Source organism: Selaginella moellendorffii, unplaced genomic scaffold, assembly GCF_000143415.4.
Source record: "Selaginella moellendorffii unplaced genomic scaffold, v1.0 SELMOscaffold_70, whole genome shotgun sequence".
NCBI lineage: Eukaryota > Viridiplantae > Streptophyta > Lycopodiopsida > Selaginellales > Selaginellaceae > Selaginella > Selaginella moellendorffii.
This window is the reverse complement of record NW_003314331.1, coordinates 335,954-362,934: the sequence shown is the minus strand read 5'-3', so window position 1 is coordinate 362,934 and position 26,981 is coordinate 335,954. Positions and strand designations below refer to the sequence as shown.

At 46.5% G+C, this 26,981-nt stretch overlaps 10 protein-coding genes and 2 long non-coding RNA genes across 23 annotated transcripts; 5 read left to right on the top strand and 7 right to left on the bottom strand.

Annotated features, from left to right (window-relative positions):
• Nucleotides 1-780: 780 nt before the first annotated feature.
• On the top strand, nt 781-2,922 carry LOC9640326 (ribosomal RNA large subunit methyltransferase K/L). Its single transcript, XM_024659847.1, has 6 exons — nt 781-969; nt 1,028-1,829; nt 1,892-2,163; nt 2,215-2,411; nt 2,463-2,577; nt 2,637-2,922. Exons 1-5 carry the CDS (start codon nt 785-787, stop codon nt 2,498-2,500), a joined length of 1,494 nt encoding a protein of 497 aa, XP_024515615.1. The 5' UTR covers nt 781-784; the 3' UTR covers nt 2,501-2,577; nt 2,637-2,922.
• On the bottom strand, nt 2,585-3,408 carry LOC112340807. 5 transcript variants are annotated; one of them, XM_024659851.1, is made up of 3 exons: nt 3,281-3,408; nt 2,987-3,218; nt 2,585-2,888 (listed from the first exon to the last, which is right to left on the bottom strand). In XM_024659851.1, the coding sequence occupies exons 2-3, from the start codon at nt 3,188-3,190 to the stop codon at nt 2,850-2,852; spliced, it is 243 nt and encodes an 80-aa protein (XP_024515619.1). In that variant the 5' UTR covers nt 3,191-3,218; nt 3,281-3,408; the 3' UTR covers nt 2,585-2,849. The 5 variants fall into 5 exon arrangements, 4 of the variants coding, with proteins under 4 accessions (XP_024515619.1, XP_024515616.1, XP_024515617.1 ...); XR_002990290.1 differs by lacking the exon at nt 3,281-3,408 and having other exon boundaries at nt 2,585-2,653; nt 2,716-3,273; XM_024659848.1 differs by having other exon boundaries at nt 2,585-3,218; nt 3,281-3,398.
• A 3,425-nt stretch (nt 3,409-6,833) lies between these two features.
• LOC9640324 (glutathione synthetase, chloroplastic) lies at nt 6,834-9,062 on the bottom strand. The gene is made up of 12 exons (XM_024659864.1): nt 8,831-9,062; nt 8,609-8,775; nt 8,485-8,560; nt 8,296-8,426; nt 8,132-8,245; nt 8,004-8,084; nt 7,872-7,952; nt 7,727-7,796; nt 7,552-7,673; nt 7,351-7,499; nt 7,092-7,284; nt 6,834-7,035 (listed from the first exon to the last, which is right to left on the bottom strand). Exons 1-12 carry the CDS (start codon nt 9,041-9,043, stop codon nt 6,912-6,914), a joined length of 1,521 nt encoding a protein of 506 aa, XP_024515632.1. The 5' UTR covers nt 9,044-9,062; the 3' UTR covers nt 6,834-6,911.
• On the bottom strand, nt 8,976-11,071 carry LOC9640323 (probable tRNA N6-adenosine threonylcarbamoyltransferase, mitochondrial). 2 transcript variants are annotated; one of them, XM_024659867.1, is made up of 15 exons: nt 10,881-11,071; nt 10,785-10,829; nt 10,650-10,724; nt 10,500-10,596; nt 10,353-10,443; nt 10,242-10,291; nt 10,111-10,193; nt 9,956-10,063; nt 9,817-9,902; nt 9,687-9,762; nt 9,558-9,641; nt 9,395-9,509; nt 9,255-9,343; nt 9,142-9,204; nt 8,976-9,090 (listed from the first exon to the last, which is right to left on the bottom strand). In XM_024659867.1, exons 1-15 carry the CDS (start codon nt 11,034-11,036, stop codon nt 9,064-9,066), a joined length of 1,245 nt encoding a protein of 414 aa, XP_024515635.1. In that variant the 5' UTR covers nt 11,037-11,071; the 3' UTR covers nt 8,976-9,063. The 2 variants fall into 2 exon arrangements, with proteins under 2 accessions (XP_024515635.1, XP_024515634.1); XM_024659866.1 differs by having other exon boundaries at nt 9,043-9,204.
• On the bottom strand, nt 11,065-12,935 carry LOC9640729 (ribose-phosphate pyrophosphokinase 1). 3 transcript variants are annotated; one of them, XM_024659869.1, is made up of 9 exons: nt 12,748-12,935; nt 12,569-12,694; nt 12,229-12,477; nt 12,028-12,171; nt 11,812-11,979; nt 11,682-11,751; nt 11,531-11,612; nt 11,322-11,475; nt 11,065-11,177 (listed from the first exon to the last, which is right to left on the bottom strand). In XM_024659869.1, exons 1-9 carry the CDS (start codon nt 12,889-12,891, stop codon nt 11,139-11,141), a joined length of 1,176 nt encoding a protein of 391 aa, XP_024515637.1. In that variant the 5' UTR covers nt 12,892-12,935; the 3' UTR covers nt 11,065-11,138. The 3 variants fall into 3 exon arrangements, with proteins under 3 accessions (XP_024515637.1, XP_002985817.2, XP_024515636.1); XM_002985771.2 differs by lacking the exon at nt 11,065-11,177 and having other exon boundaries at nt 11,226-11,475; XM_024659868.1 differs by lacking the exon at nt 11,065-11,177 and having other exon boundaries at nt 11,226-11,475; nt 12,028-12,477.
• A 91-nt stretch (nt 12,936-13,026) lies between these two features.
• LOC9640322 (nodulin homeobox) lies at nt 13,027-17,535 on the top strand. Of its 5 annotated transcripts, none has more exons than XR_002990295.1 (19): nt 13,027-13,370; nt 13,434-13,562; nt 13,625-13,780; nt 13,836-13,919; nt 13,973-14,101; nt 14,151-14,378; nt 14,435-14,566; nt 14,616-14,711; nt 14,757-14,921; nt 14,973-15,279; nt 15,327-15,452; nt 15,504-15,573; nt 15,628-15,682; nt 15,740-15,922; nt 15,974-16,627; nt 16,676-16,710; nt 16,760-17,228; nt 17,281-17,340; nt 17,411-17,535. XR_002990295.1 is itself a non-coding variant. In XM_024659863.1 (18 exons), exons 1-17 carry the CDS (start codon nt 13,332-13,334, stop codon nt 17,226-17,228), a joined length of 3,057 nt encoding a protein of 1,018 aa, XP_024515631.1. In that variant the 5' UTR covers nt 13,027-13,331; the 3' UTR covers nt 17,281-17,431. The 5 variants fall into 5 exon arrangements, 1 of the variants encoding a protein (XP_024515631.1); XR_002990293.1 differs by having other exon boundaries at nt 17,403-17,535; XR_002990294.1 differs by having other exon boundaries at nt 17,281-17,345.
• LOC9640321 (RING-H2 finger protein ATL43) lies at nt 17,506-19,319 on the bottom strand. Its single transcript, XM_002985770.2, has one exon. The coding sequence runs from the start codon at nt 18,460-18,462 to the stop codon at nt 17,536-17,538; it is 927 nt and encodes a 308-aa protein (XP_002985816.1). The 5' UTR covers nt 18,463-19,319; the 3' UTR covers nt 17,506-17,535.
• Nucleotides 19,320-19,507: 188 nt separating this feature from the next.
• Nucleotides 19,508-21,523, bottom strand: LOC112340809 (RING-H2 finger protein ATL2-like). Its single transcript, XM_024659865.1, has 2 exons — nt 21,422-21,523; nt 19,508-21,245 (listed from the first exon to the last, which is right to left on the bottom strand). The coding sequence occupies exon 2, from the start codon at nt 21,211-21,213 to the stop codon at nt 19,786-19,788; it is 1,428 nt and encodes a 475-aa protein (XP_024515633.1). The 5' UTR covers nt 21,214-21,245; nt 21,422-21,523; the 3' UTR covers nt 19,508-19,785.
• A 118-nt stretch (nt 21,524-21,641) lies between these two features.
• On the top strand, nt 21,642-22,098 carry LOC112340812. The gene is made up of 3 exons (XR_002990297.1): nt 21,642-21,685; nt 21,932-21,977; nt 22,036-22,098. It is a non-coding gene; the product is annotated as an uncharacterized LOC112340812 (long non-coding RNA).
• A 307-nt stretch (nt 22,099-22,405) lies between these two features.
• On the bottom strand, nt 22,406-23,684 carry LOC112340810 (E3 ubiquitin-protein ligase ATL15-like). Its single transcript, XM_024659871.1, has one exon. It carries the CDS (start codon nt 23,468-23,470, stop codon nt 22,556-22,558), a length of 915 nt encoding a protein of 304 aa, XP_024515639.1. The 5' UTR covers nt 23,471-23,684; the 3' UTR covers nt 22,406-22,555.
• A 181-nt stretch (nt 23,685-23,865) lies between these two features.
• Nucleotides 23,866-24,396, top strand: LOC112340811. The gene is made up of 3 exons (XR_002990296.1): nt 23,866-23,916; nt 23,970-24,106; nt 24,213-24,396. It is a non-coding gene; the product is annotated as an uncharacterized LOC112340811 (long non-coding RNA).
• A 237-nt stretch (nt 24,397-24,633) lies between these two features.
• Nucleotides 24,634-26,722, top strand: LOC9640577 (type IV inositol polyphosphate 5-phosphatase 11). The gene is made up of 7 exons (XM_024659878.1): nt 24,634-25,116; nt 25,171-25,310; nt 25,375-25,451; nt 25,511-25,636; nt 25,720-26,015; nt 26,079-26,216; nt 26,299-26,722. Exons 1-7 carry the CDS (start codon nt 24,766-24,768, stop codon nt 26,452-26,454), a joined length of 1,284 nt encoding a protein of 427 aa, XP_024515646.1. The 5' UTR covers nt 24,634-24,765; the 3' UTR covers nt 26,455-26,722.
• The last annotated feature ends 259 nt before the right edge of the window (nt 26,723-26,981 follow it).

Here is a 26,981-nt window from a genome sequence, read left to right as displayed (position 1 = left end):
TGCAATTTCCCTAGAATTCTAATGGCTAAATACTTTATACAAAATCTTAGAATTTCCTCTTGCTACCAAGCTTCTGCCCAAGATAAACATGAGGAGGATGTAAACTGAGATGGCAAATTTGTGGAAATCCTCATTTTTATGATATTTATGAACAATGTGAAAAATTTCTTTAAGATCCATATATAATACTTGGGAAGTAGGACTAACAGATGTTAAGGGCCTTACTTGCTACATATACAACTTATCCACCCAAGTATAGTCAATACTAGCCATGCTACACTTCTCACAAGCTTATGTTAAAATGAAGGTTTGCAAAATGGCACACCTCAATAAGTGTTGAAACTAGACCAAATTACTAGAAATGGAAACTTCTACTATGACCTCACCATCTTGGGCATATATAAATAAAATGCAATGAGTGGAGCATCATGAGTGTAATGTGTAGCCTCAAGTTCACAATGGAACTTAAATTTGAGGGACTTAACAAGTGTGGTTGGGTTTGTTCATGTGAAGGCAATGGAATTACAATGAGGTAAGTGACTAAGTGATGAAGTGGATGGTTTTGGCATGTGTAAAGTTGGGGACAATGGTAGCTTGGTTATAATTTCCACTATGCATATATGTGACATTTTGAAAAGTATATGTCATTGTCCTATATTTCAAGTGGTGACCACTACAAATAGCAATCTTGATTCAATTATGGGTTAAATAAGCTGTCCGTAATTAAGAATGAAATTTGAAATTTAAAATAAGAAGTCTCCAACGCCGAATCTAGGGTTTGAGGATGGGAGTGGCATTGGCGGCATTCTTGCCCCAAATCTCTGCTACCGGAGGTTCTCCCTCGCGTTTCCACCAGCAGCAGCATCGCCGGCCCCGTCGCGCTTCACGATTGGTGCCGTTCAGGGAGGACGATGACGATTCCAGCGCTTCCTCGAGCGCCAGGCCCGAGGATCATCCATATTTCTTCAGGTAAGCCGACTCTAGCAGCTCCATATCGCTTATTCCTGGGGTTTCTCTGGTTTCCCAGTGACGAGATTGAGCGTGCCGATGGCGCATTGCGATTCTTCGCGACGTGCGCCCCCGGATTGGAAGACGTTGTCGCGGCGGAGCTCCGGGCGTCCTCCATCGGAGCTCACAGCGTCAAGACCGGATCCTCTGGGGTCTACTTCTCTGGAAGCTGGCACACGGGATTCCTGGCCAATCTCTGGTCGCGCTGCGCGGTTCGCGTGCTCCAGCTCATTGCCGCCGCCGATCTAAGATCGTCGAGGTATGGACAGCGATCTGACCCCGTCTATAACTTCGTGAAGGATGCAGTGGATTGGAAGACGCTGGTTGTGGCAGGGAATCGAGGAAAGCTGCGAAGTTTCTCCATCCATAGCCGAGTGTGGGATTGCTCGGAGGTTTCCAACACGATGGTAGCTTGCACTCGAGCCAAGGACGCAATCTGTGACGCTCTCAGGGATTGCTGCGGTGGAAAGAGGCCGGATCCGCCAGACGCCTACGATGCTGCGGACTTGCCATTGTTTCTATCTCTGTATAGAGACAAGGCATTGCTATACAGGGATATGAGCGGGACGAGCCTTCACATGAGGGGTTATAGGGACGCTATGCACAAGGCCAGCTTGAACGAAGCGATAGCAGCTGGGATCTTGACGATGGCCGGGTGGAATGACAAGTTTGTGCCGGGGTTTGGAACTTTCAACAAGAATGTTGGTGGAGGGAGAGTTCTCATGGATCCTATGTGTGGCTCGGGGACTTTCCTGATCGAGGCGGCTCTCATGGCTTTGAATATCGCTCCAGGACTTTTGCGACCGCGATGGCCGTTCATGGTATAAGCTTTTTCACCTTTGATTGTGATTTTGATCTTGTTCTTTCTTTTCTTTCCTTGCAGAAATGGCACGACTACGATAAGATGGAATGGAAACTGTGCTGCAAAGAAGCTACTGAAGCGCAAGTCAAAGCGCCTCGAGATTTGCAGCTGCTAGGAAACGACTTACACGAAGGATCACTGCTCTTGTGTACTCGGGACGCCAAGAGAGCAGGAGTGGAACATCTCCTCCGCCTCAGCTGCGAGGACTGCCGGAGATACGTTCCTCCTGTTTGTCCGTCGCTCGTCACCGTGAATCCTCCGTGGGGAAACAGGCTAAACGAAGAAGAACCGAGGTAAGCAAGAAATCTATTTGGTTCCTCCTTGACGACAGTTTTTTTAAACAGCTTGATCGCAACTTACATGGCGCTGGGGAGATTTCTCAAACAGTATAGCAGCAGAGCTGATGTTTACGTGCTCAGTGGAAACTCGACTCTCACACGCCAGCTTCAAATGAAGGCCGATAGGAAGTGGCCTATCACAGTGGGAGGATTCGATTGCAGGCTTTTACACTACTACATTTTGCCTCCAAAGACGAGCAGTGGTAATAATCTCCACCTAAGTTCTCTTGTTGTCTAACTACTAGTCAATGCAGCTATGGTCGGCGCTCGCGAGGAGTCATCACAGACATAACAGTTCCATCCATCCGCGATTGTGATTTCATTTGAGACAAGAAAACCAAAAGTCCTTGAGAAACTTTCGCTGCAAAGGTACGACTTTTTCTTCGAGACAAAGAAGGGTGAATATTATAACGTGCGTTCTTACACAGAGAAAGCATCGCGATGACTATCATGACGAAAGAAGCGAGGTAGTAGTAATGCTAGCAACAGTGATCTGGAAAAACATACCGGTGTAGCTGACCGAGAGAAGAGAAAGCGAGAGAGAGTGAGAGAGGGAAGGAGCTCTCTCTCCCGGTGAGTCGCGAGCTCTTTCTTTTCTCTTTCTCACTCACTCTTTTCAGTGAGTAGTAGCAGCGAGAGGATCAGGAGGCAAAGTGTCGGCGATAGCCATCAGCTTTGATCTGCAGCAAGCATCCTTGACATCACCATTTTGGACCTCAGCTGGAGTGGAAGCAGGAGATCTAGGAGTAGAAGCAGTGGGAGTGTTTGCCTCGCTCACCTTCTCCAGAAGCTCGGCGTCGTCGCCCGCCTCCGACAGCACCAAGAGTCGCGCCCGGGCAGCGTCTCGCGTCGCCTCGCTAATGCCGCCGCCAGCGCTGCCACCGCCGCTCCTCCTCTTCGCCGCCTCCTCCGCCGCGGCCTCCTTTGGGTGGCTTTGATCCTTTCGCGATTCGATGATCACTGGCGCTGCCTGTCCGCCCATCCCCAGAGCAGCCCTAAAAACACCCGATCTACGCGAGAGAGAAGACGGATCGATGAGAGAGCGCCAAGGAAAAAAAGAGGATTTTGTTACCAGGGAGTTATTTTATATGCCAAGACGCGTCGCTCGCCCTGCTGCCTACACGCCCATCCTTAAACCCTAATTGGGTTACAACTGTACTACACGCTCTTATCCCGTTAAGCTGTCGGTTTGCGCCACGTGTATCTGTGCGCTGATTTCATCGAAATCTTATCCAGGTGGTGTATTGGATCACCAAGCGAAGAGGAAATTATATCATTACTAGAAAATGCTAGGCAATGCTGGGATTTTAAAAAATTTACTTGCACACAGCTATTCTTGCCTTGTGAGCATGGACAGGCTTTATCACTCTTGAAGCAAAGAATTGCGCTTCAAATGGTCTTGCCAATTCTTAAAATTGCCTCGGGATTCTGGTCGACCAAAAGATAGTCACAAATGTGCCACAGTGACAGGCGAGAAAGATACTAAGACCAGCGATTCCCACTCTGAGGATGGAGAGGAGCTCCACACCTCCTCTTGATTTAATATTGAAGTACAGTTTTTCTCAAGAACAAAATAGTGAAGCAGGAAAAGAGGCCATCACACACTTCTTCCAATCTGATCCGGCATGCCAGCTGTGACCTGCATGTGGTGCCAATCTCATTCAGAGAGTAAAACGTCTCAGTAGAAATATTTCAAAAGCCCCAGGCCTCTGCCGGCAGTAGAGTTTTAGTATTATATGGCAAATTCTGGGTGGTAAAATTACATACATATAATCGTTCCAACCTTTACCAACACCTAGTTATAAATATTTATCTTTTTACTTCAAGGGTAATCCAAAATTTTATGAAACAAATTAAGTGAGAAGAAAACTAAACAATGAAACTTATGTTTGTAATATTAGAAAAATGCTTTATACAAAATTAATGTACTTAAATTTTAAATAAGAATAAATATTTATTAATTTTTAAGTATCACTAATTGCAAACCGATAAAAATAAAATTACATATGTCAATATAAAAATATGATTGTTTTCAACTGTATTTCTTATACTCTTTTTTCCAAATCTTATATGAGAAAATATTATCACCAATATTTAAATTTAGTCAACAAAGAATTAAATAAAAACAATTATAAGAAATAATATCTTGTGTATAAAATACTTTTTAAAACCTAATTGCTAAATATTTGAGTCATTAATTTATATTTTAATTTTATTAATAAACCTAAATATCACTATGGTTATCAACAATTGTAATTGACATTTAAATACTATGTCACCTTTCTTTTCCCTCTTTATATATTTCATAGGTTTTGTAGTTTTTATCCATTTAAAGTTTCTAAATAAATGGGTGGATTAATGTTGCTATTAAAAAAAACTATAAAATTATTAAAAAATTTAATTTAGGACCCCATAAAAGTTTTCCTATTACTGTTTATTGACTAAAATAGCTCGAGTGGTAGTTTATTTCCCCATAGTTTGACCAAGTCAATATATTTTACTTGAGGATTGTAATAACTGTCGTTAGACTAACAAGATTAGTTTTTTATCCATTAATTTTCTGTTACTGATCCCTTGAGCATATATTGTTTTTTAGCCTCAATTTATTGTTCTCTTAATAAACATTATCATGAAGGCTATATGTTGGAAAATTTAAAACTTTGAGACTTGATAATAATAATTTTTTATTTAGTAAAATTACATTGAAATTTTTTTTAAAGGTAAAATATATAATTAATCCTAAACCTTATAAATTTTAAATTTATAATTATATACTTATTTGTAAAGCTATATCAAGTTTTATAGCATATATAGTTAATATATATTTTCTTTTATTACATTTTATAAAATATATCTAGAATATATAATGACTTAATGGAGATACTTCAGGATATTTTATGGTTTTATAAAATAAATTATTAACACATTTACTTGCATATAAATTTAAGTTATCTAAGACAGTTTATTATACATATAATAGTGGTAGAAAAAGGACTAAATAAACTAATATTAAAAAAAATTTATTATACTCAATTGTAATATATAATTATAATACTTAAGTTTTTTCATTAAGTTATTTACATTTACATTTTTGAACTTTCATCGAATTTGGGTTTAGGAAAATTTGAAAATTTTATTTTAAAGATGATTTATAAGTATTGAATGGGATATAAATCAACTATGTTTTAAAATGTAATGATAAAGTGATAAATAATATAATGATGGTTTTTGGTTTGTCTTTGAAATCACAAAGAAATTTAATTATTATTAATAACAAATTTAAAATGTTTTTAGAAATTTAATAAAAAGTAAAACTTATTATTTTGTTCTAAAAATATATAATTTACCTTAAGTTTACTATCAAATATTTAAGTAACGTAACTTTAAATAAACTTGCAAACTATTCATCCGAGAAGGTTTTAATATTATACAAGAACCTTCACACAAAGGACAGTTGATTCATTTTCTGCCGTCAAGGATGACAATAGCTCTGCTATATCTACGCTTTCCTGGAAAACAGACAAGGTCAGCCTCCACAAGCACTGTCATTCTCAAAGTTAGACTCACCCCGCGCCTGGCAATTGTTGGTGTAACTTTGTCGAGTGGCAGATCACGAGGTCCAAGTACTAGAACGTCATTCGGTTTTATGCGCGCAGTCATACTTCCGGGAGCAAGCCACTGGCAGTGGAATTTGATCACCGAGAGGCAAAGTTTGCAACTCTACTTACCGTCGCATCTCCTGTGCTACAATCGACCAAGGCAGTCGCAAACGCTCCAGGGCCGCCCACCGCTATGTCGCTCCCCGAGATGGCTACCACTGTCGAGTGAAAGGATGGTGTCCAATCTTGAGCCTGGCATGCGTGTTACCAGCAGTTTTAGCCAAGAAGCTAGCTCACTCACCTTGAGCGTGTCCATGCTTTCCAATGGTTCGTCTTGTATGTCGTCGCTGTCGTCGTATGTCCATTGGGCCCTTATTTCCTCCATCTCCTTCTCATCCTCGCGGAGGTCTTGAACTCTTCCTTCTATGGCAGTCGTTACCCTGGCTTTGGTTGAGAGTCAGGGAAAAAGAAACCACACCATTACCTCGACATAAGATACTCAATAGCATGCGAGAGATCTCTGTGACTTTCGAATGCTTCCGAGCACAAATCTTGGAACGTATACACCCTTTCATGTGTAAGACTCGTGGCCCCTGTTAAAAAAAAAAGGGAACGATCAAAGGGACGAGAAAACGTGAGATAGAAACTCACGCTTGTTATGTGATCCGCAGCCATCCAGAACAACAAGAATTATAGTTTTCCCCTCGACGTCCAGAGACGTGATAAAGCTCTAGCAGAAATTTTCATTGCATGATTTGGCGCAACAACACTTACCAAGTTACAAGGCTGCTGCTTGTCGATCCTGGCGCAAGACACAAGATTGTCGACATGGATTTGCCGCCCAGAACCAGGATACCAGATTCCCCCTTGCATCACAAAACCCTAAAAAAGGTATCTGTATTAGGGTTTAAGGTTTTGGCTTATATATAACGGTGTTTAGAAATGAGAATAAAAATTGCCTTAGGATTAAATTAATCAGGAAGTTTTGGAAATGCCTTTTTTCTGAATTTAATCTTATAATATATGGATATGGCAAAAGTCTTCCAGATCAAATTTCAATTTGAAGTATGTAATTTACATGATTCCAAGAGAGAGAGCGAGTTCCTACAAGAGATACACGCTATCAAGAACAGCGAAGCCAGTGGCTACGCCTCCCTCGTCTACTTTCGAGGCTTTTGTTCTCAGCAAGTAGCCACAATCCTTGTTGGTGATTTCTCTTTCGCCATTCCTGCAAAGGGATTGAGAAAAGAAAAGAAAAGAAGTGAAATGGCACGAGATACTCACCTCAAGTATGCGCTAAAGATTCCCAGCTCCGAGACTGCTTGCTCGGCGCTCCATTCGCCTCCTCGCAGGAGATAAGACGTGTACGTCGGTGGGAAAATGCGCTGCATGAGGATATAAGCCGAAAGCCCGGCTCCTCCGTCTCTCAGTAGCTCTTCGAGCTTTGCTTTCACAGCGCTGCCATAGATGTTGTTTCCTGTGAAAGGCGAAAACGATGAGCTCGACGCTTGCAAGCTGGAGAAACTTGGAAACGAAAACTCACCACCGCCTTCGCGTTGAGGCTTTAGAACAAATAGCTCGGGCTGCTGGATGGCTTTGTTGATGATCTCGTGACACTCTTCGCTGTCGAGGCCCCACAGCCCCGCAAAGCACTCACGAATGATCTCCGCGGCGTTTTTGTCTTGAACAAACCTTGAAGAATGGATGAACTGTCAAACTAGCTGAAAACAAAGGACGGCAATACCTTTCTAGTACATTCGGCTTGGCAAGCTCTTGTTGCACTTTTTTGGTTCCAGCTAAGTGGTATGAGATCGATGGACATTTTATGGCCGAGGAACGCTCCAGCAGCAATCTCGCGTGCCATTCCTTGTACCGAAACAACAAGAAAATAAAAAAATAGCCTCGAATGGCTCACATACCCGCTCGGAAGGATAATCAGTGGGTGCGTAGCCTGATCTGTAGTAGATGACCGCGACAGGATGCCCATCACTGCGAAAACCAAACACAAAAGAAAAGCAAAAAACATAACTGTAACTGGTAAAATCCAAAAAAGATTGCACTCACACAGAAAGCGTTCCATTGGAAGATAGATGCGCTTGAGAATAAAGTTCACTTAGCGTTCGACGAATCACATTGGCACCGTGACTGACTTAAAGTCAAGGAACAAAAACATCAACAAACAGAGAAAAAGGATACAGCTCGTGAAGATATTTTTCCAGCCAGAACTGATCATACATATTCCGCTCGTTTGGTTGTACAACAACGAGCACAGCTGCGCTGGGAGTAGAATGTGTCAGTAGTTTTTAAAGCATGCATCCACTCACCTCGTGTTCCCAAATTCCTTCCAAGCAAGTCCCAAGACATCACCAAATGCAACAGCTGCGTTGTTCTCGGGAACTTTTCCGGGGTCAAGATGCTCGACTCTTTTAATGACGTCCCTGAGGAAACAATCATAAGTTATCTACAGCTATGAAACAGGAGTGAATACCTGTGCAGCTGGCTTACAAGTGAACCAAGGCCAGCGAAAGAAGAAGAGATGGTGTTTATCTCAACCTGTAACAGCTTGCCTGTGACCATATCTCGCATATAGTCCGACCGATGCATTCCAAGGTGTATGTTCTAAAATGCATAGATCAAGTCAGGAGTAGAATCAGAATGAGGAAAGTCTGAATCTTACTTGCACAATGCCTTCAGCTCGAATCTTCGAGTGAATGTCGAGCAGTTTGTCCGTGAAAGGATCAGCAGTACGTGTCCTGAGAAAAGGTGAGCAGAAAGAAACGGAGTCCAAAACAAATACAGACTTTGCGAGTGTTTGCTCAAGAAAATCACTGTCGGAGCTCACACGATCAACGAGCGTGTTAAAATGCGATCCAAGGTTGAGAGCTTGCTGGAAGAGAGCCTCGGGAAAGGGAGAAGGAAGAAGCGCAACCGGTGCATGAACAATTCCAACACCTGGATTTACAGAGCCCTGCGCAACAGAAAAGTATGAAAAAAAAGAAGGTTTCGACCGAAAAGCCCTTTACCTCGATCGATCTATCACCAATGACGAGGCCATTCAGAGAGGCCCAGGTGAGCGCCTTGGAAACCAGCGTTGCAGCGACATCCTTGCTCACAGAAACTTGGGCTCGTTCCAAGTTCTCTTCTTCCTTTATTTTCGAACTCAGCGCCATTGCTCTCACTTGCCTTGCCTGGAGATGTGGGCTGAAAGGATTCGCGGAGGTAGCCACGCCCAGCATGAGTTCGAACCCTCTTACTGTTATGATGCATTCAAAGCAGACTTTTTCTGTGAGATCTGTGAAGTTAGCGAAGGAAAATCTTCCGTGTTCTTCTTAACTGGCCTTCCCGAGGATGTTTCTCGACAAATTTCACCCAGCTTCCATCTAGGCCTTAAATCCACCTGAAAAAAGCCACTGGCTCGAGTGAATACAAAAAGGTAACATGAGTTACCCAATAGTCTTCAGGTTCATCGACGGGAGGTGGTGGATCATAAAGCCCCAGACGAAGGTACTCGACTCCAGTCCATGCAACCATCACTCCTGAATTCGGAAGGTCCGGTGAAGCAGCGATGAATTGCAATTTCAACAAACCATTGTCTGTGCAGAGACGTGGTGGAGGAAAGAACAAATCCAGTTGATGCTCTTTTGCTACAGCGCCAAGTCGACTTCTAAGGTACTTATTCGAAGCTACGCCACCAGCGATAACCTGAGCCATCACGAATTAATCCAATGCTTTGGCCAAGCGAAGGCTTACCATGCGCTTCATGCATGGTTCCAATTCTCTGGCCCACTCCAGTGCCCGGCGGCATCTATCTTCAAGGTGACGCACAGCCACCACCTGCATTACAAACTTCAGCCGATAATCAAAAATTATGTAACAAACCTGAAAGGAAGCGGCCACATTGGCTCGTGATTGTCGATCGCTTGAGCTTGCAGAAGCTAAAGGTACTGCACCATTGCTGCCACGTCAAGAAAAACTTTCATAAGCCAAGACACTGGTAGTGAAGTCTTACATGTTTAAAGATTCAATTGTGAGCTTCACTTGAGTCTTCAGTCCCGCATACGAAAAGTTGCAATCTTTATGGGACCTCATTGGTACCTGTCAGAACAAGTATACATAGTCAAATAAAGGGATCCAGGCATGTTGCTTACAGTAAACTTGAACGCGTCTGCATCTCCTTCTAGAGCAAGTTCTTCAAGAGCAGGACCACCTCCTTTACAAATGTCAAGACCAAGGAGCCTTGCTGTTTTGTCATAAGCCTGCAGTTTTCATGGGGAAATAATTGAACAGGAGCTCAACAACAAACCTCTCCAACGGCATCATCTAAAGTAGTTCCTAGTTCCACATAATCGCCCACATCTTTTGCAATGAGAAGAAGGTTGTGACCACCTGCCAATTGCGTGCTTGTATGCGATAGAAAGAGACTTAAGCACAAACCTGAAACCAGAAGAACAAGGAAGGGAAACTGAATATCAGCATTCGTGAGTCTGGATCAAACAAGCCACAAGAAACACAGGATCAAGACACTAGAGAAAAGAGAAATGAAACCTTGCAACTAAAGCGTGAGCTTCCATGTGATGTACTCCAACAAATGGTAACCTCCAGCAGCGAGAAATAGAGCGAGCCTTCCTTACACCGACTGTAGAAAAACAACGTACTCAGAGTAAGCCCAGGAAAGATCACAAAGAACGTTACCATCCAAGCACAAACTCAAGCCAGGACCAATTGTCACAGCTACTGCTGCCAGATCTGACTCCTTCACTTTTGCATTCTCTAGAGCTTGTGCCACCACCTAAAGAACATAAAAGAACTCTCAAAGCGTCCATGGAAAGGAGAATAGCTTACTTCGTCGATTGCTTGCTCGTGGTTTAGACGTGCTGCTAGAGGCATCACCCCACCATACTGTCGAAGCAACTCTGCCTTGAATCCAAAGAAACAAAACAAAACAGAATAAAAACGAAGAAGAGAGAAAAAAAGTACCTGCGATCTCAGTGCCTCTCCCAAAATCTTTCCGTCGCTAGTGACCTGATACGAAGCTTGAGAAAATGCAATCTCACTGCAAGAAAACCCACTTACAACAGCGGCTCCAGTGTCGTCGCAGCTCGTCTCGATTCCCAGAACAGGCAGCGGACCAGCAGCCGCAGCGAGAAAAGAAGGGCGCCGTGCAGGAATTTGCGCATTTGGGACGAATGTGAGGCGCCTTTGGCAGGGATTGGCAAGAGAAAGCGCCATAGCTCGAAAAACCCTAAATCGAGGGAAAGAAGATTCAAAAACGAGTTTATAACATTACATAACAAAGAATTACATTGCTTTGCCTGGCATTGTTTCGATTGATCAGTCGATACCAAGTCCCAAGTGCGATTCAAATCCAGTCTAGCACGCGATCAAGAACAAAGATTTAATCTTGCTGGAGAATAGAAATGACGAGAAGATCAAAAGCATTTTCATGGAGGAAAAAGAAGAAACTCGAATGAAAAGAATTTTGGATCCACTAAGCTACCCAAAAATGCTACTCACAGAGCTATCCCCATACACCCGCCAGATGGTTTCACCGAGGAGGTTCGCCACCGAGAGAATTGTAAGCTCCTTGAAGCTCTCTTTCACTGGAATCGTGTTTGTGATGATAACTTCTTCGAAGAGACCACCTGATAGGCGCTCGATCGCAGGAGGACTGCAAGAACAGCGAAGTGAATACCAAAATCCCACTGAGAGAAAAATGTGTGAACCTGAAAACACCGTGTGTGCAGCAAGCGTAGACAGCTCTGGCTCCTTCTTGACGAAGAAGCGCAGCTCCATTTGCTATCGTCCCTGAGAAAAGAAAACAACCACGCAAATCACTTCCCGAAGAACAAAGCAAAGATGAAAGATTCAATTCACCAGCAGTGTCAATCATATCATCTACCACGACTGCGATTTTGCCATTGACATCACCGATAAGATTCATCACCTGAAAAGAAAAAGAAAAAGAAAATCTTTGAAAGAAACCAAAGAAGAAAACAAATCGCACCTCAGAAACATTGTGACTTTGACGTCGTTTGTCCACGATCGCGAGCGGTGCATCCGAGAGTTTCTTGGCGAAGGCCCGAGCGCGAGCAACACCACCCACGTCCGGGGAGACTACTACGAAATCGTCAGCTGATATCATCTTGCTTGCGAGGTAGTCCAGTATAACGGGCTGTAGCTCCAAACATAAGCTCGCTTAGAGGAGAGAAACCAAAGTTACCTGACCATAAACATGATCCACGGGAATGTCAAAGTAGCCCAACGCCTGCCCCGAGTGTAAGTCGCATGCAAGAACACGGTTCGCACCGGCTTCTGTCAAAAGATTTGCTACAAGCTTTGCTGCAATCGATTCACGTCCTTGAGTCTGAAAAACATCACACGACGTGTAGATTGAAAGAAAAAGCTGGATCACAGTGACTACCTTTCTGTCAGCTCTGGCGTATCCAAAGTATGGAATTACTGCTGTGATGGTCTTGGCGGATGCACGCCGGCATGCGTCTATCATGACCAGTAGCTCCATCAAGTTCTCATTTGCGGGTGGACAAGTCGGCTGGACCAAGAACACTTCACTGCCTCTCACGCTTTCCTGTAGCTGGACGTAGATTTCACCGTCAGCAAAGCGCTTGATGCAAATCTTTCCAAGTTCTAGGCCCATGTAGCACGCGATTTCCTGATAGCAACAGAAGAGACAAAGGGAGGAACAAAACAGCGAAAGTCTTAACAATAGAGACAATGAGAACAAAAGAAAGTTTTCCTTCTACCTTGGCCAGTGGCAGATTCGCTGTTCCCGAGAAAATTTTCAAGCGATTATCCGGCCTCGAGGAAGGCATGTTGATTCCTCTCGCCGTGAGAATGTCACGTTGTGAGAGGACGCTCTTGAGCTCAGCCTGAACCGACCTAGATCAACGCAAATCCGGAAGAGGAGGGGGAAATCACTCACTTCAAAACTCGAGCTCGAGCAATCTTTGCTGTTGATCGAGAATCCAGCTTGCGAGACGCACAATGCGGCTGCTCTGCCGCCTCTCCTGCCATAGTTCTCGCCCAATCGCACTGACAGTGAGCTAGGGCTCACCAGGGAAGCCATGGCGCTTCCACTTGCCAATCACACGATAGCCATAAGCCCTAAACCTTTGCAATGGGGAATATTCTTTAAAGTGGGGACGAATATGCTCCACCGGGTATATGTCTATCTAGGGTTCACTGATAGTCATATTGGCATTTTTTTTGTTCTCTCGTCCTCCACGGAAGAAGGCGCAAGGCGGTGGGAGCTGCCGGCAGGAATTGGGGTTTCTACGCTGCGCTCTCCATGCTCGCGAATCCAGATTCAGCTCTTGGCATCGGCAATGCCGGGTAATCGCGAGCGATATTTCGGTGTGATGCGCAGGGATTCGTCATTTTTCCGTGAAGGTGAGGGCGCTTGGGGCACATTCTGTGTGATCTAGTGACGGAGCCGGCGGGTAGGCGCTTGCAACGCGCTGCTAGGATAGCCGCAGGGAAAAGATCTGGAAATCGGCCGCTAGTAAGATGGTGAAGGAGGATGGAAGCCGACGTGCGGATAGTGTTGTGAGTGTCGATCGTGTTGGGTGTGGTTTCATGGACTGAGGCTTTGCGGTGTTTGTGGCGCAGGTGCTTGATATCAACATGGCCATTGAGGAGCTACACAAGTTTAGTCCCCATGAGATGAAGAAAATCCTTCAGGATACTCACTGCCTAAGCTTCCGTGTGAGCTCAACAACGAAGGGAGCGATCGTCAGTGTAAGCTTTTGGAAATTTTTTAGGCATGTTGGGTTTTCTTTCTAACGCTTTACTGGATCTAGGTGGACATCGAGAAGCTAGCTACTTTTCTTCCACTTCACTTGCTCGCGTGTGTAGCGTCTAGCATCTCCCAGCCCCGATTTCGCTATCTTCTTCGAGGAGTTCGGCTTTTACACTCGTTAAGTAATTTGGCTCCTCGTTATCCTAAGCTTGAGCAGGTACTGGACTTTGACTGACCGATTGAGTTTCTCAAGGTTTCATTTCTTTATGCAGATACTGCTTCAAGAAGTTAAGATACGCGAACAGATAATCGACCTAGTGATTTTCATGCTGATTGTTCTGGCAGATGTCGAGCCGGTGCGCCCCATTTTTGCTTTTCCTACTTTTCTGAGGGCCTGTTTTGTATCCAGGATGGTCGCTGGGGAAGTTTTCTAGCAGTACTTCACTCGGCTTTGGTAGCCTGCTGCCTGTACCTTCTGACAGCATTTGTCACGCCAGAATGGCGAGACGTTGCTCCTGTTTTACTGGCTCATCCCAAGGCAAGCAACACTTTTATTGCATCTCAAGGTAACACTTTCTCTATGCCAGGTGGACATATTTATGGATGCTGCGTTTGATGCTGTGAGGCGAGATATTGGGCTGTTGCAAGGGAGATTCAAAGCTTTGAGTGCAAAGCTAGCAAAGGAGAAGACACCTCCACTCTGTGGTGCTGAACAAGTTTCATCGACAACGTTGGAGCATTGCGAAGCTTCTTTGCAGGTTCTACAAGCTCTGTCTGAACCCCAAGCTTTCAGGGATCGTTTGCTTAATCATAAGGTTTGTTGTCTCCTTGTGGTTTTCTGTTTTTATTTACCTTGGTTACTTGGTTGCAGGAACTCTGTAAAAATGGTGGTATTCTATCACTAGTTTTGGTAGTGCTGCAGCTACAACTGCCATCACATTTGCAACACATACAAGCTTTATCAGCATCAATCTCTCGCGTGAAATCTAAAGTTCTTGCAATGGTGAGATTTGATTCAATTTTGTTCGGATTTTGATTCGGGAGGATTGCAGCTTTTGAAGTTTTGTGAGACGGAAACAGTCTCGTTTCTGGACGAAGTGGCAACTGATCCGAAAAGCATGCAGTTGGCGAAGATGGTTGCAGCAGAGGTAAAACCTCTTATTTGTCTCCGTATGACTGACTCCGCCTTGCAGATTGTTTTGCTCGTCAAAAATGCATTCTTTGAAACGTTTACAGTGCAAATGGTTCAGGAAGATATTGAAAAGTGCCCAGCCGGAATGCTTTATTTAAATGCTATGCGGCTTGCGGATGTTTTGTCGGATGACTCGAACTTTCGCAACTTCTTTATGGACCGTATAGTAAGTGCTTGTTGGACTTCTTCACTCATTAACGTATCATTTATATTACAGGCTCCGGATTTAGCTACGATTTTGGCTATGGATCCCTCAGAATTTTTTTCCAAGTGGTGTGGGGGTTGCTCAGCTCAAGATATGGCTGACTGTGAAATTGACGCTACCCTCGTCTATGATCCGTTTCATGGTTCAGGAGCAGCAATGTTGTCCTTCAAGCCATCGCCAGGAACTTCTGAAGAAGGTAACAGTGGCTGTAGCTTGTCTATTAAGCCGGTGGAGCCGACGTTCTATGCCCAAGAACTCTCAGCTTTGCTAGTAAAGCTATTCGCAAATCTCCATTGTTTCAATCCCGAAGTTTGTCCAGGTATTATTGTTTTGTCATTTTATCCTGACATGACATCATTTCTACAGCCGACGAAAAGGATCGATTTTTGTGTTTGTTTATGCGCTGTCTCTCCGCCGGTCCACTGAGCCCCTTAAGCAGCTCTTTTTTTATGACTTCGGATCAAACTGCTGTCAGAGTTTGCGAGAATCTTCGTAAGTTTTATCAATCACAACATTTCCATCACAAGTGCATATGCTTTATAGATATACTTGTCGATCACGTGGCTTCGCTTCCTTCTGATTTGGCAAACGACGAGGATGTCCAGCTTGCTAGGTATCATTATGCATTTTCTCTTCTGTGATTACTAATGTGGTTTTGTGGTTCTAGTGTTTTTGCTGCAGAGTTACATGAAGCATTTTGCTTATCTCCCGACGTGCATGCGGTGAGATTTTTCTGCATGCTTTATATAAATAATGTGTTTATAACTTTGAGAATGCAGGACGCTCCCGTGGTTACATACGTACGAGATGCTCATGAACAACGGCTTGGAGCTATAGTAGCTCGCCGGGTTCCTTCAGAACGCTGGCAAAGATTACAACGCGAGATGGAGCAAAATATTCCCGAATGCGATCCCCATATTTTACCCGCTCATGAGGAGACCACTCCATTACACGTCCCTGAGGTAAATTGTGCGGTTGTAGAGCTTATTTTTTATTATTTTTTGTTTGATCAGGAAGCTTCATCTGCTGTTGATAGCAAGGCAGATGTCAACGTAGACGTTAAGCTGCAAGAAGACGAAGGGCCACAGTCCGGTGTACAGTCCGGTGTAAAAGTAGAAGAGGAGTGTGTTTCTGCCAGGGAATCTGATGCGAAGGACTTGCCTGTAAAGACAGAACTTGATGAGGTGGTCATGAAGACGGACACTGAAGTGAAGGAGCCAGATGAAGTGGCTCCAAAGGTGGAGGAAGAACCAAAAGAAGATATCAAAACGAGCGTAACAAACGTACCCATAATTGATCCGCTGCCCGTGATTGAACCGCTGCCGGAACCAACAGTGCTGGTACATCCTAGCGGTTTGCAGGCTGCTACACCAGTTATAGAAAGACCACCAGAAAGACTACTGCCACCTCGGCCTCCGCAAGTTCAAGTAGAGCCACTACAAAACCATCCTGCGGCAGTTGAGGAGAGGGAGAGAATAAGTTTAATACGGAAGCATGAAGATGAGGCCAGAGCTGACCATCATCATATGGAACAACCTCGAAAGAGGCAACGACGTATCATGAGCGAGCAGCAAATTGCTGTGATGGAGGCTGCTCTGAAGGAGGAGCCTGAAATGCAAAGATACGCCGAGAGAGTACGACATTGGAGCATTATTCTCAACAAGATGGTAAGTTCTCTGCTTGAAAATTCGTGTTCTCAGTTTCTGCTGTTTCAGGGTCCCGAGATCACTACTGGTCAGCTAAAGAACTGGTAAGCTTTAGCACTCGTCATTTATCCTCTACTCACTTCGCAATTTCAGGATAAACAACCGGAAGGCGAAACTCGCCAAGCTGGCTAAAGAGGGCCGTTTGGATCCCGCCGTTGTCAACAGACCAAAACCATGCTACGTTAGTAGCAGCAATTTCGAAGAACCACCGGTTATTGAGGAAGACTTACATCACAGAACAGCATATAACAACAATGTCAGCCACCGTCCGGAGCCGCCGGTGATCGAAATGGAACCAAGTGTCACGCAGATAGGCCAGAACGTCGTACTCAAGGATGAGCTGGGAAGAGAGATTGCCTACGGCATCACAAAGGCAGTCACGCCAGGCGAAGAAGGAGCTGTAGCAATGTGTCTGGTGGAGATCGTCGATCTCAAGGTTGATCGAGGGACAAAGCTTCCAATCGGATCGGACTTCATGGGAACAACGTTTGACGAAGCAGAGAAGAAGCTTGGAAAGTTGATAGTAGCTTGGCCATCAAATAACGTCCGGCTGAGGCTCTAGGTAACATATTGTCTTGGACTTTAACTAGCTAGCTACAACAATTCATTACTAGGAGCAATCCGGCTGGCCGAGCAAGGAGGAGCATTTTGTACACTAGGAGAGTGCGTCTCAGGCAAGGTTTTAGCCAGATTTATTGTACAATTTCACATACCTTTTTAATTCAACCTTCTTCAGGAGAGCAGCGATTCCATGCTGGTTTCTTACGAGCTCTATTCCATACTCCAGGCAAGAGATAAGACAGCAAACAGGATCATTTTACTGTTTGTTACTGCGTTGGTAATCTATAAATTCTCTTTTATTTCCAGAATCAGATGCTTCTATGTGCGAAGGAAGAAGAAGGCTTAAGTTTCGGACTGAAGAAGCTGCTGTATCTAAACGATGAATCCAGAGACGCGCTTCTTCTCATCGCGGCCAATTCAGAATGGCCAGAGTGACTGCCGCCAGTGGACAGGTTGGAGGAGATTTGCGACCCAGGTTTCACCGGACGAAAGCAAGATGACGAGGACGACGAAGAGAGATCATCGAGCTCGTCGTTGCCAGCTTTTAAAGCCACTTCGATCACAAGAGCAGCGGGACTTGGAATTTGAGGGCCGAGCTCTTGCGGTGGAGGAGAAGCCCGTTCTTGGTGGTGGCACTCCGGCTGCTCCTCGTGGTGAAGATAGTAATTTTCGAGATCGACGATGTCCTGACACGAGACGAACGTCCGACAAACCGGGCAGCTGGGACGAGACGCAAGCCACTTGTCGACGCAGACAACATGAAAGACGTGCTTGCACCGCGGCAAGAGCCGGAGAAGATCACCGCCTTCGTACTTTGACAAGCAAACCGGGCACTCGTCCACGCCGAGAACTCCGACTCCCTGAAGCTTGAGCGAAGGCTGGAGCTTCGGGAGAGCATCGACGAGCCACTGGGAGAGGGTGCCGTGGGAGTCGAGTGGTAGCCTCAAAGCCCCGCCTTGGACATGGTGGTGGCGAGTGGAGGAGAAATTCCCGTTTCCAGTCGCGGGGCTGGAGGCTACGGCAGCGGCTCGCGACGAGAGCACCCTCTTGCAATGCCGGCCGTAGAGGACGAGGAAGAACGTCACACAGAGAAGAGCTGCGAGGATCCCGACCACAATCGCGACTTTGGGCTCGAATCCACACGGTACTTCAGAGTCTTCATCGGAGCTGGGATCTACAGATGGAAGGAGAGGTGGCATCGAGGATGAGGCGATGATGGGCAACAAAAACACCATCTTGGCTGGTTCTTTCCTGGAGCTCTTCCTTGCAGCCTCTCCCTCGTGTAAGTGACTTCCTGTCTTACTACTACTCTTCTTTTTGCTAGCTCCTCATTCCTTTTTTTCCTGCTGTTTTCCAGGCGTGATCTAATCGGGCCAACACAAACCGTTGAGCTGCGGCTACTTCAGCTCCAAGGGGCCGCAGCAAAACGATCAAAATCGCATTTTTTACCCAGCACAGCAGACTATAGCGTCATAAAGACATTTAACAACGACAATGCCTTGCGAGCGAGGATCCTGGACCGTTTGCTCCTCGATCAGTCGCGACTTAGAGGACCTTAAGAATCCATCCCGCCCCGCTGCCAAGGGCGACTACTTCTACTACGAACAACCTCATGAGCACATCATAAGGCTACAAAAATTCCCGTTTCAGGCAAGTTCTCCAAAAGTTTCTTCGTTTGGAATGGATGACTCAGCTGCTGCGACTGGCTGTTTCTATTCCAGTGCAAGCCTTCGCTCTACTGTGGAGGAGACCCATTGGCGACCCCGGGCTTATCCTCTTCAATGCTGCTTCCCGAATAAGACTTGGATCTTCCTGGCGTGCATGGCGAGCATGTGTACGTATTTTCTTTGTTGTGTGGCGTAGGGTGTGATCTTCATCCGGCTGTGGGTCAGCGTGGAGTTATATCGTGTTCTCGTCGTTGCTCGGCCAAGTGTTGTCTTGGCTGTCCTCCTTACAAGTGTTGCTAGCTTTTGGTGATGATTATTGTCGGTTCAAGTGCTTTCGTGAGTTTCCTTCTTTCCTTTGTAGTTCTTATATCTTGCTTGCTCGATTAAAACTACTTTTTGTCGAGAGCTACAGAGATGACACCACTGCTCGTCCTGGTTTGATTTGATGTCCCTTCTACTAACAACAGAGACAGGGCTCTCTCTAGTTCTGTTCACCAGCAATTTTTTGGAAGATCGCCAAAACTTCAACGCATCGAAATAGAAAATTCGAGGGAGATATCAGCATCGTTCCGATGAGATACCGCTCGCTTGGAGATTAGGTGGTAAGCACATTTCACCAATAGAACCTTCATTTTTGTCACTAATCTCTTTTTTTCTATGTTCTCTTTGTTTAGTGCTAGCTCTCCTTGTCAAAGCTTTCGAAGACTGGTAGCTAGGCGGCGTCTTCCCAAAGGCGGGGCCTTTAGATGGGAAAAATTCCGTGACGTGACTTCGATCGTATAGAATACCAGCTTTTTTAGAAGCTCACTAATCCTTGGACTCGAAGGTTGGAGAAGAACGCTCGCTCGTCCATTGTGTGTTCGAGTAAAGTATGGGGAGCGAGGCTCTGTTTCAAGGCTGGGACTGGGATCTACTCCTCCCGAAGTTGCGAAACGAGAAAACCCGCCCGGTTGACAAGGACCTCTTGAGCGACGCCTTGAAAGATCCAGACTTTCGAACCCACAGCAGCGGTCGGCTGCTGCTAACGCTACTGCCGCTGCGATCGCTGGACGAAGCTGACGAAGAAGAAGAGGCGGCGTAGCTCGAGACGCCGGTTTCGATCTTCCCGGGCGACGAGCATGGCTCCTCCACCACCTCAAAGTCGAGCACCACGTACTCGTGATCGCGCTGGTCCTCACGGAGGTTACACAGGATCGTGGAGAGCTCGGCGGAATTGTTGGGCGCGAGGAGGAAGCCCGAGTCGCGGTGGCAGGGTGGCGGCGGTGGCGGTAGCGGCGATGACAGTGGTGGCTGCGCGAGGACGAGCATCATTTCGTGGTAGCTGACGGGATTGGATCCTGTGGAATGGGACCTGCGAAGGACCGGAGGGATGGCTCGGCTCTTGGTGGCCGCCTTTCGCCGCCGGTGGTCCAGTTGGAAGCTCAGCGATCTCGGCAGCCGCTGCTTCCTCATGAGCTCTTCGTCCCCTCCTCGATCATCGCAATGCGGCTCCTCCAGCTCCGGTGGATGAAGTTGGCGCTCTTGATCATCATCACCTCCTTCTGGATTGCCCATCGTCTGGATCGGTGGAGTGAGCAGCAGTGGCGCGATCGGGTGTTGATCCGGCGGTGCCATCACTGGCGCGCGGCACAGCGGGCAATTGGAGTGCGATCGCAGCCAGACGTCGATGCACGAGAGATGGAAGGCGTGCAAGCACTTTGGGAGGATGCGTAGCTCGTCGTCCTCCTCGAATTCGCCCAGGCACACCACGCACTCGCTGCCGCTCACCACGCCCTCGCCGCCGACGCGATAGACGTAGACCGGGATCTTCTTGACGATGGATTCGTCCAGGCCGGTGTTCATGGCCAGCAGCCAGCCCTGTTCTAGATCCCCGGCGCTCAACGACGCCCCATGGAGATTCTCGCCGCGACCGCGGCGATTGACACCGCCGCCCCGGCCGCTGAGACCCCAGAAGATCTGCCACGCGCTGCAGTACTTTGCGAAGACCTTGTAGTAGCTGACGAGGAGGATCGCGCTGCCGAGGAGCGCGACGCTGGCCACGATCGCGGGAGTGAGGATGGACGTCCTGCTGATGCCACCGCCCGAGGAGGAGGAGCGAGGGGATGGAGGAGGGAAGAAATCGACAGGGGGATAGGGAGGCCAGTACCAGGGTGGATAGGAGCTGTAAGGGGGGAAGGGGAATGGAAATCCTGGATCATCGACAGTGGGAACTGCGTAGTCTTGCGGCGCCATGGCGCGGTTCTTGGATGATTGTTGGAAATTCCTGTGTGTTCTTGCGAGATCCTTGGAGCGCGAGGTGTGGAGATGAGGCTCCGTCATTGCTATAGCTCTGGATCGCGCGATTCTTCCATCTGCGAGATCATATGGATCGGTGAATTAGAATGCGGGGGAGGAGAATTGCGTGAAATCTAGACTGGGATCGATCAACCGATGGCCGATCTTGCTCCAGAGCGAAAACAACAGTGGAAGTAAATGATCGATCTACTCACGGACACGGTGGAGCGATTTAGTTATCGTCGCGGCTTACCAGATGAATCTCGCGGAGCGAAGCGAGGGCCAGTCGTGTTCTATCCGCCCTAAAGAGAGGAGAGACGAGAGCTCGTTTTCTTTTTCTTTCTCTCCGTCTACCCCCTGCCTCTCTCATTTTCAACGCTCCGGACCGCATCTGGACCGTCGCCAGGATCCAACGGCCAGGGGATGGATGAAATCTTGGCCGTCCGATGGGCGAGGGATTAGGGTTCTAAGCTGGCGACGGCGATGGCGATCAAGAGGGAGGAGCGGCGATAAAGAGGTATGCGCGATCCGACTGAGCATTTGATCGATTGTGTCCAGAGATTTGGCCATGCCGCATTGATTGACAAGAGATGGGAATGTTTTGGTAGAGTGTCTTCCGTTATAACATAGAACACTGGCTTGTTTTCTTTCTATCAGGGGTCAAAATGTAGCTTTTAGTTCTTAGCTATTGTTTTAAGCTTTTGTCGGGAGTTTATCTGTGTTCGTGTCAGCTCGATTGATTCTCAAAGCCTTTTTTTTCTAGCACCGACTCGTGGCCTGCGTTGCGCTTCTTTTATTAAGGAAAGAAGGTAATGATTCTCCTCTCATCAAGCTAATCTCTCTAATGCTGTCCTAGTGCTCCATCAGCTCTAGTGATCGTCGACACGGGCTTCCAAAGACAAAAAAGAAAAGAAAAGAAAAGAAAAAAAAACAGAGAGAGAGAGAGAGAGAGAGACAGAAAAAAGAAAAGTAGGTGCTTTTTGTTTTCCTTTCAAAGTTTTTGACACTGTAGCATTCTACAGGGACTTCTTTGTGCTCGTTACGTCGAATGGAGATGAAATTCAAAGGTGGGAATCTAGTTTTCTTTCTCTCTTCCGGGTCACAAATTCGTTTTCTGTCCGATCAGGCTTATCTTCGCTACTCCAGGCACATTTCTTCTACGTGCTTGCATAAGGAAAGCAAGTGGAGTGTTTTACTTTTTCGAGAACGATCAAAGTGCTCGTCTTGCACAGGCTCATCGGGCATGAATCAGGTATCCAATTATCAGGAATGGTGTACGAACACGATTCCTTGATCAATCCAGACGAAACATATTAAAATCCTGTGAGTATCTCTCCCTCGCACTTCAAGAATTTACAATCTTTGCTAAGTATTTCCATACACAAATTTACACAGATTGATAGATATCGCTGGAAACGGCCCTCCTCAAGCTATGGGGACGACTCAAAGATTCATTCACGGCATTTTCGCGGCGGCCATTATCACCATGCTCTTGTTCTGGAAAGAACGACTGTATCGGTGGGCTACTGTTGCTTCGATGCAAAGATTGGAGAAACCTGTCCCTTGCAGAAACTTTTGGCGTCTTGGACCGTTGCTCCGAGGAGTCCAATGAAAACTGGTCTCGTTGCTCCGAGGAATCCAACAAAGACTGGCTCTCGAGTTCCTCCGATCGAGTTTGCTCGTCGTTGATGGCAATGGAGACTTCAGCCGGGGGCTGAGAGATGGAGTTCGGACTTTCGGGGTGGTCGGAGCAACACCTGACGGGAACTAAGATGCATCGACAAAGCGGACAGGTGGAGTGAGAAAAGAGCCACATATCGATGCAGTCGGTGTGGAAGAAGTGCGAGCAACCGGGGAGGATCTTGACAACTTCGTCCTCTTGGAAATCCGTGAGGCAGACCGAGCACTCGGTGGCGACCTTACCATACTTGGAGCACTTCTCCGACGTGAACGGAAACACCGGCAGCGATTCGATCGTCTCTTTGTCGAGTCCCGGCTGAATCGGCGTCGCGAAAGCTGAAAGTTCCGAGAACGGTGGCAGGGCGATCGTCGCAGCGTGAGCACGGCGCCTGCGAGCGATGGAGCAGCTCCGCTTGACATAGACGCACAGGGATCCCATGAAGAAGAAGGCCGTGAAGAGAGCCGCGAGTCCGAATCCTATCATCGGGTTGAATCTCACAGGACTCCCGTAGTGAGGCACGGCGGTAAGGTTCCCGCTTTGCTGCTGGGAAGAATCAAACGACGCTGCTGCTCCATGCGGCTGCCGGAAGATCGAGACGATGGAATGCCGGAAAACAGCCATCTTGGACGACTACAACTTCTATACAAGAGGTACCCTTTGTGCTTGAAGCTTTGAGCTTTGCAACTTTGCTCACGAGAGAGAGAGAGTGAGAGTGAGAAAAGAGAGAGAAAGGAGGAGTGAGCTTGCGTGTTGTGCTGGCAGGGGCGGGTATTTGTATCCGGCAAGTCGCCATCACGGATAATTGCACTCATCGTCGCCAATGTACCGCGGAAAGGTAACACCACTGTTTTTTTGCGAGCTTTTTTTCAGTGGACTCGTCGTCCATAGCCAGAGAGCTTTAGCTGACTCCATTCTCTCTATCAGATGATCATTATCCAGGAACATGAGGAAGAGAGGAGACACACGTCGGGGAAAAATTCCTCCTTTCCGGATTCAACTGCGACCTTGTAAGAATTTCTCAGCTCTAGAAATTTCGTATGGCCGAGTGGTGTGGACCGACCATTTTGGTATTGTTTTTTTTTTTTTTTTCTATTACTAATGTATCCTATATTCGCATCAGACATGACTTGGGATCACAAAGACATCGCCAGGTGTAAAAGCTCCTGTGCATGGTGCGATGGCGAAGGAACCCGGAGGCTAAAAAATACAGTTTTGGGGGCGGCAGCCGGCAGATCTTTCTCGGGAAAGTCGAGTGAGGTGCGGTGCGAAACTCTTTGTTTTCTTGAGATATTTGGCGGTGAATTGCTTGCTTGGACCGACTGTAATATGCTGCTCACACTGGTGTTCTTCGTGGTTCTTTCAGATGAAGCATATCGTAGCTACGACGTCATTGAGCTATTGAGGACTTGGTCTCTGGCAAATACACGAGCAAAACATGGTACCGTCCTATAGATCCAAAGTTTTTCTCTTTTGAACGTGATCCATAGCCTTTTCCCATCGAAGTGATGTTCGTTACGTGTAAGGAATATGCTTTTAGGGCTTGCAAAGACTATACTTTTAATACGTTTAGGGCTATAACGAATATGTGTTTAGGGTAGTTTGATGCTATTAGGGCTCTGTTTTGATTTTACCGTTGCAGACTTCTAGAAAGATATTTGATTTTGTATTGCCCGCCATGGAATTGAATTTGACACTGGGGGAGGATACCGGATCTTGGTAGCTGCCTTGCGTGATAAATGATAACGGTAGCGTTTTTTCCTCCACATTTTTTAGGGCATGTGTGGCCCTGCAACAGAACATAACCACAACGGGCGCCATTTTGGTTTTTTTGTTTGATTGCTGTTCTTCTTCTTCCGGCGAAAGATCTATCGCTCTATCCATAGGCTAGGTCTTGGATCGGTCCATGCTGCTGCCAGATGGTGTGGATGCGCGACGCGGCGGACGCGGCGGCCATGGGGAACTGCTGCGTGTGCTCGGATAGCTGCGACGGATTTGGCCCTTGCCCCAAGAGATTCCGGCCGCGGCTGATGGATTTCTTGCGCATGGAGGATCGCGAGGTGCTGGGGCTTCTCTTGGATCGGCATTCTCAGCGCCGCCGGCCGCGGCGCCAAGAGCAGCTCGATTTCGCGTCTGACAGGGAGAAGATCGATGGCCGGTCGCAGTTGGAGCACATCTTCCATCAAAATATGCCCGTTTCGGAGAATCGAGAGGGAGAGGCCAGCGGCGCCTTGCGAATCTACGTTGTTACTTGGAACATGAATGGAAAGGTGAGAGTTTCTATTTCTTTTTTCAGCAGGATTGATATTTTCTTTTTTCCTTAGATACCTGAACGAAATCTCGCAAATCTCGTGGACGATGAATCGGCGAGAAGGAAGCACGACTTGTACGTGATTGGTCTCCAGGAAGCTCCAAGTTTCTACGTCGAGTCTTTCTTTCTAGAGATTCTGGGCGAAAGTTACTGGTAAAGAAGATCTTTTCTCTTTAACGTTTCTCTCATTGCAACTCTCTTCTTTTTTGTCATGTAGCTTGGTTGCATCGTCGGTCATGTCATCTTTGCAACTTTTCGTGTTCGCAAGGACCGCGCTCCTGTCATTTTTAACTGGTGTGTACAATCTCACTCTCTCCAAACGAGAATTCTACACTCGTTGTTTGTTTCTTCAGATCCCAGGAGCGACAAGGTTAGCGTAGGGGGATTTGGAGGTGTTATTGGTCGTCAAAAGGGGGCTGTTGCTGTCTCGTTGCGATACCGTCAGCTCAGATTTCTCTTCCTTTCATGCCACCTCGCCCGTAAGTTTTTCCTTTTTTTGCATTTCAAGCTTTCCATTACCGATACCAGGTTTTTTACTCTAGCCTTTAATGCTTCAGCTCAGCTCACGAAGGCAATGTAGGGGCTCGAAATGCTCAGTTTGCTCGCATCACTCAGAGCGTTTTCGCAAGGCCAAACACTGCCAACGGGTGCTCGTGCTTGCACACGGCCACCGCCGTGGTCGTGGACGAGTATGGCCTCGATCAGCCGCAGGACCAACACAAGCAAAACCAGCATCAAGCTTGCACGAACAACACTGTCGAGGGCTCCGATCTCGTCATCTTGATGGGGGACTTGAACTACAGAGTTGTCGGGCACAAAACTTCCGTAGGGATCTTGATCAAGAACAACCTCGAAAAGGTTCTCGCTTTTTCTTTCACTCCTTTTCAAATAACTCCAGCGTTTGTTTGTCTGATTTTACAGCTCTTATGGCCGAGAGACCAGCTCTCGAGAGAAGTCGCGCGAGGCAACATCTTCAACGGCTTTGTTGAAGGCCCGCTAACTTTCAGACCGACTTACAAGTATGACGTGGGAACCGATAACTATGACACGAGCTCAAAGGTAGGCAAGCGACTGCTTCTCCTGTTAAAACTCGGCTTGACTTTGAATCAGTAGAACTCATGATTTTTTCTTTCCTATCCAGGAAAGAGTGCCGTCATGGACGGATAGGATCTTGTTCAAAGTCCGGCACAAGAGCTGGCTCAGTGTGGCGGTCCAGGACTACGATTCGATCAACTCCTTGAAGAGCTCGGACCACAGGCCAGTAAAGGCACTGCTAAGAGTGAACACGAATCTCTAGAGAGATGGATCGATGCTTTGGAAGGCAGGCAGTCCTTAGATTCATCGTCACCGCGTTGTGGTTCATTCAAGGCCACAGTGAGGTAATGTCAAGTCAAGGTATAGAATTTCTTCCAAAGCATACCTTGGCATTTACATACACTCATTTTATTCCGACCTTTTTGATAGACAGAAGGTCTATTCTTGTTTGATTTCCAGGAAGTGACTCCTGGCTTGGTTGCCTTGTTTGCTTTCTCTTCCGAGTTCTAGACATTTTGGGATTTGGAACCCGTGTTTTGACATGACAGATTTTTCTTTCTCGTTTATGGTGGTGTCCATTCATTACAAGAAAAGGTAGGGTCTTGTTCAAAGAGCTGCGCGGAATCACACGAGTCAAAGCAGTGATCTCTTGAAGCTATCCACACGAGGTAAATAGTTAATACACGCCTCTCCAGCAAAAGGTGCACGGTTAGCAAGGGTAAATTTAGTGTAAAACTGATGCAACGTACTAATTATTGTCTTATGTTATGTTTTAGTTTGCATTTGTTC

Coding starts and splice junctions, on each gene's coding strand:
- LOC9640326 (XM_024659847.1), top strand. CDS start 785: ATGGGAGTGGCATTGGCGGCATTCTTGCCCCAAATCTCTGCTACCGGA. Junction 1,830..1,891: donor GACCGCGATGGCCGTTCATG/GTATAAGCTTTT, acceptor CTTTCCTTGCAG/AAATGGCACGACTACGATAA. Junction 2,164..2,214: donor CTAAACGAAGAAGAACCGAG/GTAAGCAAGAAA, acceptor TTTTTTAAACAG/CTTGATCGCAACTTACATGG.
- LOC112340807 (XM_024659848.1), bottom strand. CDS start 3,190: ATGGGCGGACAGGCAGCGCCAGTGATCATCGAATCGCGAAAGGATCAA.
- LOC9640324 (XM_024659864.1), bottom strand. CDS start 9,043: ATGCTGGGCGTGGCTACCTCCGCGAATCCTTTCAGCCCACATCTCCAG. Junction 8,776..8,830: donor TTGGTGATAGATCGATCGAG/GTAAAGGGCTTT, acceptor TCTGTTGCGCAG/GGCTCTGTAAATCCAGGTGT. Junction 7,674..7,726: donor CTGATTATCCTTCCGAGCGG/GTATGTGAGCCA, acceptor TTTCGGTACAAG/GAATGGCACGCGAGATTGCT.
- LOC9640323 (XM_024659866.1), bottom strand. CDS start 11,036: ATGGCGCTTTCTCTTGCCAATCCCTGCCAAAGGCGCCTCACATTCGTC. Junction 10,597..10,649: donor ACGAGCAAGCAATCGACGAA/GTAAGCTATTCT, acceptor TATGTTCTTTAG/GTGGTGGCACAAGCTCTAGA. Junction 9,205..9,254: donor ATGAACCTGAAGACTATTGG/GTAACTCATGTT, acceptor GGCTTTTTTCAG/GTGGATTTAAGGCCTAGATG.
- LOC9640729 (XM_024659868.1), bottom strand. CDS start 12,891: ATGGCTTCCCTGGTGAGCCCTAGCTCACTGTCAGTGCGATTGGGCGAG. Junction 12,695..12,747: donor GCTCGAGCTCGAGTTTTGAA/GTGAGTGATTTC, acceptor AGGTCGGTTCAG/GCTGAGCTCAAGAGCGTCCT. Junction 12,478..12,568: donor CGAATCTGCCACTGGCCAAG/GTAGAAGGAAAA, acceptor TGTTGCTATCAG/GAAATCGCGTGCTACATGGG.
- LOC9640322 (XM_024659863.1), top strand. CDS start 13,332: ATGGTGAAGGAGGATGGAAGCCGACGTGCGGATAGTGTT. Junction 15,280..15,326: donor CAATCCCGAAGTTTGTCCAG/GTATTATTGTTT, acceptor TCATTTCTACAG/CCGACGAAAAGGATCGATTT. Junction 15,923..15,973: donor CTCCATTACACGTCCCTGAG/GTAAATTGTGCG, acceptor TTGTTTGATCAG/GAAGCTTCATCTGCTGTTGA.
- LOC9640321 (XM_002985770.2), bottom strand. CDS start 18,462: ATGGTGTTTTTGTTGCCCATCATCGCCTCATCCTCGATGCCACCTCTC.
- LOC112340809 (XM_024659865.1), bottom strand. CDS start 21,213: ATGACGGAGCCTCATCTCCACACCTCGCGCTCCAAGGATCTCGCAAGA.
- LOC112340810 (XM_024659871.1), bottom strand. CDS start 23,470: ATGGCTGTTTTCCGGCATTCCATCGTCTCGATCTTCCGGCAGCCGCAT.
- LOC9640577 (XM_024659878.1), top strand. CDS start 24,766: ATGGTGTGGATGCGCGACGCGGCGGACGCGGCGGCCATGGGGAACTGC. Junction 25,637..25,719: donor CCTTTCATGCCACCTCGCCC/GTAAGTTTTTCC, acceptor GCTTCAGCTCAG/CTCACGAAGGCAATGTAGGG. Junction 26,217..26,298: donor ACTATGACACGAGCTCAAAG/GTAGGCAAGCGA, acceptor TTTCCTATCCAG/GAAAGAGTGCCGTCATGGAC.